The sequence below is a fragment of the Vipera berus genome (genome assembly GCF_964194415.1).
Source record: "Vipera berus genome assembly, chromosome: W".
Lineage (NCBI taxonomy): Eukaryota > Metazoa > Chordata > Lepidosauria > Squamata > Viperidae > Vipera > Vipera berus.
In genome coordinates, this window is record NC_138210.1 from 65,082,542 (window position 1) to 65,096,153 (window position 13,612).

A 13,612-nucleotide genomic window follows, 5' to 3' on the forward strand; every position below is an offset into this window, starting at 1 on the left:
TAAAGATTTCTCGTCTGGTCGTGTCAGACTCTGGGAGTGAGGCTCATCTCTGTTTCTTACCTGAGGGAGCCAGCATTGTCTGAAGACAAATTCCATGGTCATGTGGCCAGCATGACTATAGGCCGAGATGCATGGAACGCTGCTACCTTCCCACTGAAGTGGTACCTATTTATCTACTTGCATTTTCATGCTTTCAAATTGAATACGGTGCAAACGATAGACCAAAATATATTTGAATGTGCCATTGGATTATAAATCTTCACTGGCAAAACAACAACAACAACAATAATGATTTGGAAGGGACCTTGAAAGTCATCTAGTCTAACCCTCTGCTCAGGCAGGAAACCCTATACCATTTCAGACAAATGGCTGTCCAGTTTCTTATTAAAAACGTCCAGTGTTGGAGCATTCACAACTTCTGGAGGCAGGTTGTTCAACTGATTAATTGTTCTAACTGTCAGGAAATTTCTCCTTAGTTCTAGGTTGCTTCTCTCCTTGATTAGTTTCCATCCATTGCTTCTTGTCCTGCCTTCAGGCACTTTGGAGAATAGCTTGACTCTCTCTTCTTTGTGGCAATCCCTGAGATATTGGAACACTGCTATCATGTCACTCCTAGTGCTTCTCTTCATTAAACTAGACATACCCAATTCCGCAACAGTTCCTTATATGTTTTAGCCTCCAGTCCCCTAATCATATTTGTTGCTCTTTTACATCGTGGTGACCAAAACTGGATGCGGTATTCCAAGTGTGACTTTACCAAGGCATTGTAAAATGGTATTAATACTTCACGTGATCTTGATTCTATCCCTCTGTTAATGCAGCCTAGCACTGTGTTGCTTTTTTGGCAGCTGCAGCACACTGCTGGCTCATATTTAAGTGATTGTCCACCAGAAGTCTGAGATCCCTCTCACAGTTACTACTATTGAGCAAGGTACCACCTATACTATACCTGTACATTTGGTTTTTCTTGCCTAAATGGAGAACCTTACTTTTTCAACATTGAATTTCATTTTGTTAAATAATGCCCAATGCTCAAGTCTTTCAAGATCCTTCTGTATCTTAAACCTATCTTGTGGAATGTTGGCTTGCCAGCTTGGTGTCGTCTGCAAATTTGATGAGTTCCCCATCTATCCCCTCATCCAACTCGTTGATGAAGATGTTGAAGAGCCCTGGGCCCAGAACAGAGCCCTGGGGCACCCCACTACATGCTTCCCTCCAATGAGATGCAGTTCCATTGAGGACCACACGCTGAGTATGGCCATTCAGCCAGCTACGAATCCATCTGCTGGCGACGCTGTCTAACCCACATTTTTCTATCTTATCAAGTAGTAGATTGTGATCTACTTTATCAAATGCCAAGTATTCTTTATTCTTTTCTATACCAAAAGAAACGATCCATTTAGCAGGAATTCTGTGGGAAGCGAGTGCTGTTTCTTGGAGAATGAAAATAACATTCCCCTTTGGCATTACTTCAAAGCATTCCAACTTTACAATGCGATTTGTGAGTAGAGAACGTAAAATCGTCTGATTTTTTTTCCTTAGTATTTTCAGTTGGCTCTCAGGACTGGATCCAAAATGAAATAAGGTACAAAAACCAAGGGCATCTGCTCATCCTCAGATTGAAATAATAATAATAATAATAATAATAATAATAATAATAATAATAATAATAATAATAATAATAATAATAATAATATAATTTGTTGTTGTTATTGTTATTGTTGTTGTTGTTGTTGTTGTTGTTATTATTATTATTATTATTATTATTATTATTATTATTATTATTATTATTATTATTATTATTATCATCATTATTTGGAAGGGACCTTGGAGGTCATCTAGTCCAACCCCCTGCTCAGGCAGGAAACCCTATACCATTTCAGGCAAATGGCTGTCCAGTCTCTTCTTAAAAACCTCCAGTGTTGGAGCATTCACCACCTCTGGAGGCAGGTTGTTCCACTGGTTAATTGTTCTAACTGTCAGGAAGTTTCTCCTTAGTTTTAGGTTGCTTGTCTCCTTGACTAGTTTCCATCCATTGCTTCTTGTCCTGCTTTCAGGTACTTTGGAGAATAGCTTGACTCCCTCTTCTTTGTGGCAGCCCCTGAGATATTGGAATGCTGCTATCACGTCACCCTTCACCCTTCTCTTTGTTAAACTACACATACCCAATTCCAGCAATGTAAAGAAATGGCACTCATGTAATACAGCTAGTCCTCAACTTACAATCACAATTGAGCCCAAAATTCATATTGCTGAGACATTTGTTAACTGAGTTTTGCCCCATTTTACAACCTCTCACTGCAGTTGTTAAGTGAATCACTACAGTTGTTAACTTAGTAACATGGCTGTTAAGTGAATCAGTTTTCCCCATTGACGTTGGTGGTCAGAAGGTCGCAAAAGGTGATCACATGACCCCAGGACACTGCAACCATCATAAATATGAGTCAGTTGCTGAGCACCTGAATTTTGATCATATGACCCTGGGATGCTGCAATGCTTGTAACTGAATAATGGTCATAAGTTATTTTTTCCCAGTGCTGTTTTGACTTTGAACAGTCGCTAAATGAACTGTTGTAAATCAAGGACTATAGAGTTCACAATGCCAACACAAGATTTTGCCAAATCAAACTAAAAGAATTAGAATAACCATATTATGCATAACTCTGTAGTATAAGTACAGATGTAATTTAGGTGCTGTTTATTATTTATCCAGTTTTTATCCTCTGCTGAGGTTGTGCATCTATGCATGAAGAGACTAACATGCAATATGAATGATTTTTTCCCCCTTGGATTTAATTTATACTTCCCTACAAAACCCTCAGTTTAATCCCTAATTGTAGTTGTTCTCTTATTTAGTATTAGGGTAATCAATTTGATGCTTTGAAATTCCACAAAACAGAAACAATTATGCCAAGTCTTTCTAGCTTTCCTATGACATATTGCATATTAAAAGGGTGGCAAAAGAACATCCAAAGAAGTAGAATTATTTGTAAATAAGTTTTAGTAACTTTCTTGCAACACACAACATCCACTATCTAGGCATACATGCACATACATGCGTTCACTCCAGTCACTTTCAGAATCATTCTCTCAACTCATTATCTGAACCATAAAAAAACTCCCAAACAACCTTGGGTTATTGAAGCTAATTTTGTTTGCCTTCTGCACCATTTCTTTAACCTAATCTCAGCTATGGATTATATCTCTGATTCTGAAACCTTTTATAAGCATCATCTGCTCTCTCAGTGTACTGGAATGCTGTATTTTGAAATCTGCCCAAATTCCAGAGTGATGAAATAAAACATCTTGATATAATGTGGAATCTTTTAAATCAGACATCCAAGCCTTCACATACGTGCGCTCTAAGTGCCACTTCTGACAATGGCTGTTATTATTTATTTATTAATTTAATTTAATTTAATTTGTATACCGCCCTTCTCCCGAAGGACTCAGGGTGGTGAACAAGGCAATAAATACTAAAATACCGAAATACAAAAATTAAGAAGAGATTAAACCATAATGCCCAAATACAACAAATAAATTACATAAAAACAGTAATAAAACCCAAACCCATCAGACCAGGCTGGCTTGTTCAAACAAATAGGTCTTTAGATCACGTCGGAAGGAGCGAAGGTCGGGGGCCATCCGGAGCTCTACCGGTAAACGGTTCCACAGATCAGGCGCACCCACAGAGAAGGCCCTCCCCCTGGGGGTCACCAGTCGGCACTCTCTGACCGGTGGCACCCTGAGGAGGCCCTCTCTGTGGGAGCGCACTGGGCGGAGGGAAGTTGATGCCGGCCGCAGGTGCTCCCTAAGGTACTCCGGACCCATGCCATGTAGGGCTTTAAAGGTCATTACCAGCATAGACCAAGGCATACTTGATAATGTTTTGCACACTTGCAGACTCATTGCCTAATATTATATCAGTGATTTAAATACAAACAGCTATTGGATGTGATATAGCAAAACAAATATACAAAATCAATTGAAAAGCCTGCAAAGTGCTATACTGACGATGAGATACTATATACAAAGGATTCAAATCATATTTAGAAGTTTATGAAATATTAAAGGATGCATTTAATCTCATAAAAATTGAAATATTTATTATTTGTTTCTACCCTGATTGTTCTCCAAGAGGCAACAGTACCATCGCTTAAGTATCTTTCTCTGCATAATAACCCTTTGAGATAGCTTGAGTCAACAAATAGACCCAAAATATATAACTCTATCATTATTGGATTAGTGGACAATCACTTAAATATGAGCCAGCAGTGTGCTGCAGCTGCCAAAAAAGCCAACACAGTTCTAGGCTGCATTAACAGAGAGATAAAATCAAGATTACGTGGTGTTAATAACACTTTATAATGCCTTGGTAAGGCTAATCAAGGAGAGAAGCAACCTAGAACTAAGGAGAAATTTCCTGACAGTTAGAACAATTCATTAGTGGAACCACTTGCCTCCAGAAATTGTGAATGCTCCAACACTGAAAGTTTTTAATAAGAAACTGGACAACCATTTATCTGAAATGGTTTAGGGGGTTGGACTAGAAGACCTCCAAGGTCCCTTCCACATTCTATTCTATTCTATTCTATTCTATTCTATTCTATTCTATTCTATTCTATTCTATTCTATTCTATTCTATTCTATTCTATTCTATTCTATTCTATTCTATTCTATTCTATTCTATTCTTCAAATCAAATAGAGTTTCTTCTCCTTTCAGTACCATCACCACCACCTGGTTATTTCTGAAACATACAGGTAGTTTTCAGTTCACAATCATTAGTTTAGTGATTGTTTGAACTTACAACGGGCCTGAATAAAGTGACTTGTGATCAGTCCTTACCCTTATGACCATTGTGGCTTCCCTACTGGACATGATCAAAATTCAGGCTCTTGTCAAAGGGCATATATTTACATCAGCTGTAGGGTCCTGGGGTCATGTAATCACCACATGTGACCTTCCCAGCCTGCTTCCAGCAAGCGAGGTCAACGGGGAAGCTGGATTCAATTAACAATTATGTGATTCACTTAACAACTGTGCCAAAAATGTCATAAAATTGGGTGTGACTCACTTAAGCAAATGCTTTGCTTAGCAATGGATATTCTAGACCCAATTGTGGTCATAAGTCAAAGTAGTCCTTGACTTAAGACCATAATTAAGCCCACAATTTCTGTTTCTAAACAAGACAGCTGTTAAGTGAGTTTTGCTCCATTTTGCAACCTTTCTTGCTAAAGTGAATCACTGCAGTTGTTAAGTTAGTAACCCAGTTGCTAAGTGAATCCGGTGTCCCCATTGATTTTGCATGTCAGAAGGTTGCAAAAAATGATTGCATGACTCTGGGACAATCATCAAAAGTATGAGCCAGATGCCAAGCAGCCAAATTTTGACCCTATGACCACAGGGAAGCTGCAAAGGTCATAAGTGTGAAAAATGACCATAAATCGCTTTTTTTCAGTGCTGTTATAACTTTGTACGGTCACTAAACAAAAGATTGTAGGTCAAGGACTACCTGTATCTATATTGTGTCTATTATTGCACATCTGCAACACAGCTAACAAACTATAGATGGCTTCTCTATAGTTTTTTTAAAAAAAACTCTGTTGGATCAAGCATTATCTGATATCAACAAACAAGAGAAATTAAACAAAATCTATGCTTGTCTGGGTTGTTCATCTCTATTCTATTTACCAAACACAGAGAAGTAGTTGTGCTATTATGCTTTTTCATGATTAATAATCTATAAAATTTATAACCAGGACCATAATCTGTCAGGTTTATAGTTGCAGACCAAATTTCCATATTCTTTAAGGCCCATGAAGCAAAAATCATTGGGAGGGCCAATGATTGGCTCTCAGGGTGGAGGGAGAGGCGGGGCTTGAGCACTTCCACTTCCTGCTCTCCTTTTCCCGCCTTTTCCCACATATTGCTGCTCTTTTCTAGGAAGACACCCCCTCCAATGCTCCAGTCTCCATGGCAACCTAATTCGGCCTGCAGAAACACATACAAAAACCGACTGCCTGGCCATCAAACGTGGCTCCTCTCTGGCCTGCAAGGATAGGGCCATTTTGCAAGATGGCTGCGGGTTAAAAAGGGCTTCTGGTGTGGGCAGTCCTCTGCCTTAAGCACCGCTGGGCCAGTCTGGAGGATCTCAGGGGGGAACCTTGTCCATTTCTGGCAGAGCTGTGCCTTTTTGATTGCTCTTGCAGAAATTTGCCATCCTTCTTGCCCTCCTAATTAAGAAAGGAGGCCTGAGTAGCCCTCACTTCTTTTCCCCACTTCAAGACTGCTCATAAAAAATTATAAGGAGCTAGTCTAAACCCTGCACTTTTCAGGCATTAAGCGGGTAAAATAAAACAGAGGCTTTTGAAACTTTGGGTTTTTTAAAACAACCCTTAAAAATGAGGGTTGACGTGGGGGAAAATATGGAGAGGGGTATATGTGTTGCGTTTCTGAAGGGAAGGCTGGATTTACCTCTATGAAAAGGGACATATGCTTCAACTTGGCACATAAGAATGGTGCACTTTATAGAGGGAATCCTGGCTTGGTTGGTCTTTGGGTTGCTACACAAATGACAAACATGTCAAGCATTTTCAAGTGTTTTTAAAGCAAAATGCATTGTTCAGATGACAAAAAGAAGAAATGACTATTAACACCTATGGAGATTCTCAAATCATCCAGATCATGGTTATCTCAAAGATGCTTTTTTTGCAAAAGGCAACTGGAGCTTCATGGTTCTTTTCTTTCTCTGAAAACATAGAACGTAGAATAATAGAGTTGAAAGGGACCTCGGAGGTCGAATAGAACAGAATGGAACAAAAGAGAATAGAGCTGGAAGGGACATTGGAGGTCTTCTAGTCCAGCCCCCTGCTCAAGCAGGAGAACCTATACCAGGTGTAGGCAACCTCGGCTCTTTTATGACTCATGGACTTCAACTCCCAGAATTCCTGTCAGCATATGCTGACTCAGGAATTCTGGGAGTTGAAGTCCATGAGTCATAAAAGAGCCGAGGTTGCCTACCCCTGACCTATACCATCTCAGACAAGTGACTGTCTGGCCTCTTCTTAAAAATCTCCAGTGATGAACTTCAGAAGCCTTCAGAAGCCCACAACTTCTGAAGGCAAGCTGTTCCACTGGTTAATTGTCCTGTTAGGAAGTTTTTTTCTTAATTCCAGGTTGCTTCTCTGTTTGGTCAGTTTCCAACCATTGTTTCTTGTCCTGCCCTCTGGTGCTTTGGAGAATAATTTGACCACTTCATCTTTCTGGCAGCCCCTCAAATACTGGAATACTGCTATCGTGTCATCCTGTTTCTTCATTTCTTTAGACTAGCCAAACCCAAGTCACGCAGCCATTCTTCATATGTTTTAGTCTGCAGGCCTTTGATCATTTTAATTGCTTTTCTCTGAACTGTTTTTTCAAAGTCTCAACATCTTTTGTATAGTATGGTGACCAAACTTGGTTGCAGTATTCCAGGTGTGGTCTTACTAGGGTTTTATTTTTCTAGTTCAACCCCCTGCTTGAGCAGGACACCTGATATCATTTCAGACGAATGGTTGTCCAGTCTCTTTTTGAAAGCCTTCAGTGATGGAGCACTCACAACTTCAGAAGGCAAGCTATTCCATTGGTTGATTACTCTCACCATTAGGAAAATTCTCCTTATTTCTAGGTTGCTTCTCTCCTTGGTCAGTTTCCAACCATTGTTTCTTGTCTTGCCTATTGGTACTTTGGAAAATAGTTTGACCACTTTGTCTTCGTAGGAGTCCCTCAAATATTGCAAAAGTGCTATCATGTTCCCCTCATCCGAGAAGCTTCTTCAATTCTTAGAAATGCTTTCAAATAGGGGGAAAAAATCCTAAGCAAATCCAGCTGCCTTTTGGGGAAAAAGCACCTTTGGGATGACTGTTAATAATATAATTTGATTTTTTTAAGCTGACCTGTAAATAAGTCATTATAATTTTCTATAATCACTCAGATCTCCCCGTTCTATGTCTGGGAGTTTAGAGAAAATGCATAAAGCCATGGTTTATGATATTGATTACCCCAGGGCGTTATTTACTTAGGCATAGCAGCAATCACTGGTTTTGAGGGCTTTTAAGAAGGATAGGGCAAAATAATAAATGAGGGGCTCAATTTTTCTAAGGTGGTAAGCTGTGACAATCGAATGGATCTTCCATGTTCAGAAGCAATATGCTACTAGTGCCTGAAAATAACTGTAGTGAGGATACTGCTTCTGTTTTGCTGCTTGTGTAGCCTTGAAGGAATTATCCAGGGTGACAGACTTTAGCCCTTTAATTAATAATGTGCTGGAGGATGGTGGTGATGGAGGTAGTGAGTTGGGAAATTAAAGATATGAAATTGGCACCTTAAAACTCTGCAAAGTTTGAGACATGCATTTTGCCCCTCACTCCAAATACTGAAAGACCCCATAACAAAGAGAGGTGGAGGTGGGGGACACAAGGTTCATATCTACTAGGCCATACTTTGAAACAATACTCTGGATTCCAAAATATCTTGTAAGGTCCCAGTCCCTTACTTAAACGTGAGATACCATATCAATCTAATTAGATAACCCAGGCGGAGAGTTCTTGATCAAGCAGCACTTTATTTGATCAAATTAAGCAGCTGGGTGGCCCGCAATCTGGAACACTGGCAGAGTTACATCCAGAAGTGCCACACATTAGAAAGTTGGTAGCATTGCTTTATAAACTATGTTAGCCAATGAAAATCAAACAACAGAGCCATTACATCATAAAGAAGGCATCAATCATTCCTGTACACTCCCTTCAGTATATCCCATCCATGTTCCCACACTTGCATGAAATTTCTCTGGTGCAAAAGCTGATTACAAAAAGCAAGAAAGCAACAGTTAGACTAAACAATTTCCCTTTGTTCCAGAACCCTTAAGTCTCTTTGTTATTCCCGTTTTCACCAAATTCATGTCTTTCAGATGTATTGGACCAGCTCTTATGGCCCAAACTGGTTCGGAATGACAAAAAAGTACTTCAACCGAATTTGGAAGGCAACAATTTGAGGCAGGTTGTTTTCGCTTCATTTATTTTCTTTGATCCATCATATCAGTTTATTAGTTTCAATTGTAATTCCTTGGTTGTTTTGACGTTGCAAATTCATTTAGTATATTTCTTATACTGCCAGAAGGCATGCTGGGAACTGTAGTTCAGGAGCATCACGTGTTCTACACACTTATTGTACTGTACTAGCAAATGTGTTTGCATTTGAAGGGGAAAAAGTGATTTTAAGTCCTTCTGAATACCAGCTCTGAGTCTGATCAAATGACCATATTTTTTTCTAAATTCAGGTCTGTGCTGAGACTAAACCGTACAAAAGATCAAAAAAGGTTGACAGTAATATATTTTTTTTTGCCCTATAACTGTGATACCGTACAGTGAATGCTACATAACACTTCCACAGGAATCCTTTGTAATACATTTGGCTTGGCTGCAGTAATATGTCTGTCTGTGAGGATATGCTTCTTTGCAATTATCGCAAATGTCGAGTCAAGCTTTCAGGCTATGCGTGGGTCACGGCCTGCTCACATATCTTCTGTGACCAACATGGCAGTGGAGAGTTCAGCCGATCACCAGCAGTTTGTCCAGCATGCACCAGTGCCCTCTCTGGCAAGTTGGATATTGTTCGGACAGAGCTCAGTCCTTCGGAGGAATATAAAGCCATGGTATTAGCTGGATTGCGTCCAGAAATTATTCTGGATATCAGCTCCAGGGCTTTGGCTTTCTGGACATACCAGGTAAATTATATCCAGTAATGGCAGTTAGAGTTAGAAAGAATTCTTTAGTTAAAAACTAGCTAGGTACCTTGCTCCTATGCATATTTAGTCTGAATATTTTTTATCATTCTTATTGCTTTAAAATGTTTTCAGTACCGTATTTTCCGGCGTATAAGACGACTAGGCGTATAAGACGACCCCCCAACTTTTGAGATCATTTTCAAGATTTTTCGTCTTATACGCCGGAAAATCAGCGAGCCCGGGAAGGCACGCCCTCCCCTCTCACTGTGGAGGAAGCAGGGCAGGCTGACGTCTGGCGGGAGCCCACAGGGCAGTCCTGCGCACGCGCGCACTCCCCGGCTGCTCCTTAGCAGCTGGGGAGTGCGCGCGTGTGCAGGACTGCCCTGCCGGCTCCCGCCCGACGCTCTTCCCTCTTGAGGCAGCATCGCTCCCCAGCTCCTAAGGAGTCCTCGGGGATGCTGCCTCAAGAGGGAAGAGCGTCGGACGGGAGCCGGCAGGGAAGTCCTGCGTGCGCGCGCATGTGCAGGACTTCCCTGCCGGCTCCCGTTCGACGCTCTTCCCTCTCGGACTGGAGCCGGCAGGGAAGTCCTGCACACGCGCGCACACGCAGGACTTCTCTGCCGGCTCCCGTCCGACGCTCTTCCCTCTTGAGGCAAAGGCAGCTGCTGCCTCAAGAGGGAAGAGCGTCGGACGGGAGCCGGCTCTTCCCTCTTGAGGCAGCATCCCCGAGGACTCCTTAGGAGCCGGGGAGCGATGCTGCCTCAAGAGGGAAGAGCGTCGGACGGGAGCCGGCAGGGCAGTCCTGCACACGCGCGCACTCCCCAGCTGCTAAGGAGCAGCCGGGGAGTGCGCGCGTGTGCAGGACTGCCCTGCCAGCTCCCGCCAGACGCTGATTTACCGGCGTATAAGACGACTGGGCGTATAAGACGACCCCCCAACTTTTGAGGTGATTTTCATGGGTTAAAAAGTCGTCTTATACACTGGAAAATATGGTAGTTTTAATTAGACACACACTTTTTTTAAACTGTAAGCCACTCAGAGTCATTGAGATAGGCTGCTATAGAAATGGAATAGATAGCTAGATAGATAGATACAGTAGATCAGGGGTGTCAAACTCAATTTCATTGAGGGCCTCATCAGCATTGCGGTTGCCCTCAGCGGGCCAGGTGGGTATGGCCAGGGTGGGCGTGGCCTACTGGGTAGGCGTGGCTAGAGTGCATATGGCCTACTGGGTGGGCATGGCCAGCTCTACATCATTTGCATCAAGGGTGCCTATGGGGGCCTGGGCAGGAGTGGGACAGATCTGAGGGTCTCTGGCAGAAGGAGGGTCTCTGGGCCAGGGCCAAGGCAGTGGGGGCCGTTCCCTCATTGTTTCCAAGATGGCTTCGCAGGCCACATGAAACCACTTCACGGGCCGGATCTGGCCCCCAGGCTTTGTGTTTGACATGTCTGCAGTAGATAGATAGATAGATAGATAGATAGATAGATAGATAGATAGATAGATAGATAGATAGATAGATAATCTCCACAGACACATAGAAATAGTGTATTGAGTGACAAAAGTAATTTCATTCAAATCTTCCCAAGACTTACTCCTTGCTACCTATTCTTTATATCCATGTAGGTCCATCAAGAGCGTCTGTATCAAGAATATACTTACAGCAAAGCAGAGGGCCACCTGAAGCAAATGGAGAAAGTCTACACTCAGCAACTCCAGAGCAAAGATATGGAGCTGACATCTATGAAGAGTGAAGTCTCTTCCTTAAAGAAAGTATTGGAGGAATACAAAAAGAAATTCACTGAGCTGTCAGAGAAACTCATGGAGCGTAATCGTCAGTACCAAAAACTGCAGGGCTTGTATGACAGCCTGAGATTACGGAATATTGCTGTGGCCAATCAGGAGGCAGGCCAAGAGCCTGCCATGATGCCTCAGCCTGCTGTCTTTGGTTTCCCTCTGGGTAAGAATGGTGACTTTTAGTATGATACTTCACAAGCACTTCATTGACAGGGTGAATAATGCTTGGATGGAATCTATACACACAGAGCATTATTAAAATGACATAGGGCTGATAAGGACACTGGGCGTTAGACAACTACATGAATGTGGCAACTATGTTATGCTCCCGTTAATAACTTACTGAGCATAACTAGCTTTCCTAGCAATTTAAAGATGTATTATCTCAACATAGTGGTTAACCAGACCTTTTAATTATCCCATTTCACAGGTAAAATAGCATCTGCTTTTTCTGACTGTGAAGTTTTTTTTCAGATTACTTGCATGCATTGCATCGTACCAAACATAGCATGCATCAGTAGACTGCAATGCACAACTTAAAGAAAAGCAGTGTGTTGTCCTGTCTTGGGGTTTGGCAATTGCAACATAAAATGTAAAAATGAATCCCATCCATTTTTAGCTATTATTTTGAATCTAGGTAAAGGTAAAGGTTCCCCCGCACATGCGTGCTAGTTGTTTCCGACTCTAGGGGCCGGTGCTCATCTCCGTTTCAAAGCCGAAGAGCCAGCGCTTGTCCGAGGATGTCTCCGTGGTTATGTGGCCGGCATGACTAGACACCAAAGGCGCCCGGAACGCTGTTACCTTCCCACCGCAGTGGTCCCTATTTTTCTACTTGCATTTTTACGTGCTTTCGAACTGCTAGGTTGGCAGAAGCTGGGACGAGTAACAGGTGCTCACTCCGTTACGTGGCACTCGGGATTCGACCTGCCAAACTGCCGACCTTCTGATCGACAGGCTCAGCATCCTAACCCACTGAGCCACCGCATCCCTATTTTGAATCTAAGCTATCTTTAAACAATCTGAATATTAAGTGCTTTCTGAATAAATATGGTGCCAATCAATATTTGCATGTTTTCTCTTCTGGAGCAAAGAGAGTTTAAATTGGAAAACTGCAAAGAAAGATTTCAGCAACTTCTCCCTAGCATCAGAGTTCTGATTCCCACCTCCTGTGTCTATAATATGGTTTACTTTAAAAATAGAGATTATGATTATGGATCTTCCACCTAAATATAATCTGTCCCTCATTATATGCATGTATCAGTGTTTGGCATCAATGTAGCTAATAAGGCCATTTTTACAGGAGAGGAAATTTAAGCCCTTCTCTAATAAACATGTTTCTCACTCACACGTTCTAGGTAATGCTGCCAGACTGTCTGGGAACTTCACACCTATCCAGGGTCGACATGGTGAGGGGGACTTCCATTTCAAACCCTTCTTTGCCTCCACTCCACCCATGGGTGAGTCTGCCAACGGCTTCTTTTCCTTTGCCTCTCCTGACCGTGATTTGGAACACCACGCAGGAGGCAACAGAGCTTATAAAATTAAGAGAATGTAAATCCTAATGTGCATTTCAGTTTAAGTGCAGGACCTTCTGAAAACCCAGTTCAATATTTACAGGCCCGAGGTTTAAAACTAAACAAAATCTCAACACAAGAAACCAACTTTTCGTTATGTCAGTGAATGTCAAATATTTCCCAAGCCATGTCATATGTTAAAGCAAGAGAGGGACATTTGCAAAGTCAATATTTTTTTGAATGGTTAGATAGTATACTGGTTTACTGTAGTTTACATGTGCATGAGTTTGTTACAGTATTCAGCTTGTCATTTTTCCGCTATATAGCAACCTCCTTGCAAACACAACAGTTGTGACACATTTGCAGTGATTTGATTATTGTGCATTATGACAGTTTAATTAGTGCTCAAACACTTAATAATTGCTTATTGTAACGAATGTGTTATAATGTTTTAAACCTCTGATGACTGTTTTCAACTCTCACATCTTAAAATAGCATGTTTTCTTTGATGGGTGTGTAAATATATTTGCAAGGATTT

General features: G+C 41.6%; 1 protein-coding gene across 1 annotated transcript; it reads left to right on the forward strand.

Moving 5' to 3' along the window:
* Window positions 1–9,468: 9,468 nt before the first annotated feature.
* Window positions 9,469–13,115, forward strand: LOC308676807 (E3 ubiquitin-protein ligase CCNB1IP1-like; the record flags this gene model as incomplete). Its single annotated transcript, XM_081342836.1, has 3 exons — window positions 9,469–9,765; window positions 11,390–11,723; window positions 12,916–13,115. The coding sequence occupies 3 exons, from the start codon at window positions 9,469–9,471 to the stop codon at window positions 13,113–13,115; spliced, it is 831 nt and encodes a 276-aa protein (XP_081198962.1).
* Between the last annotated feature and the right edge of the window lie 497 nt (window positions 13,116–13,612).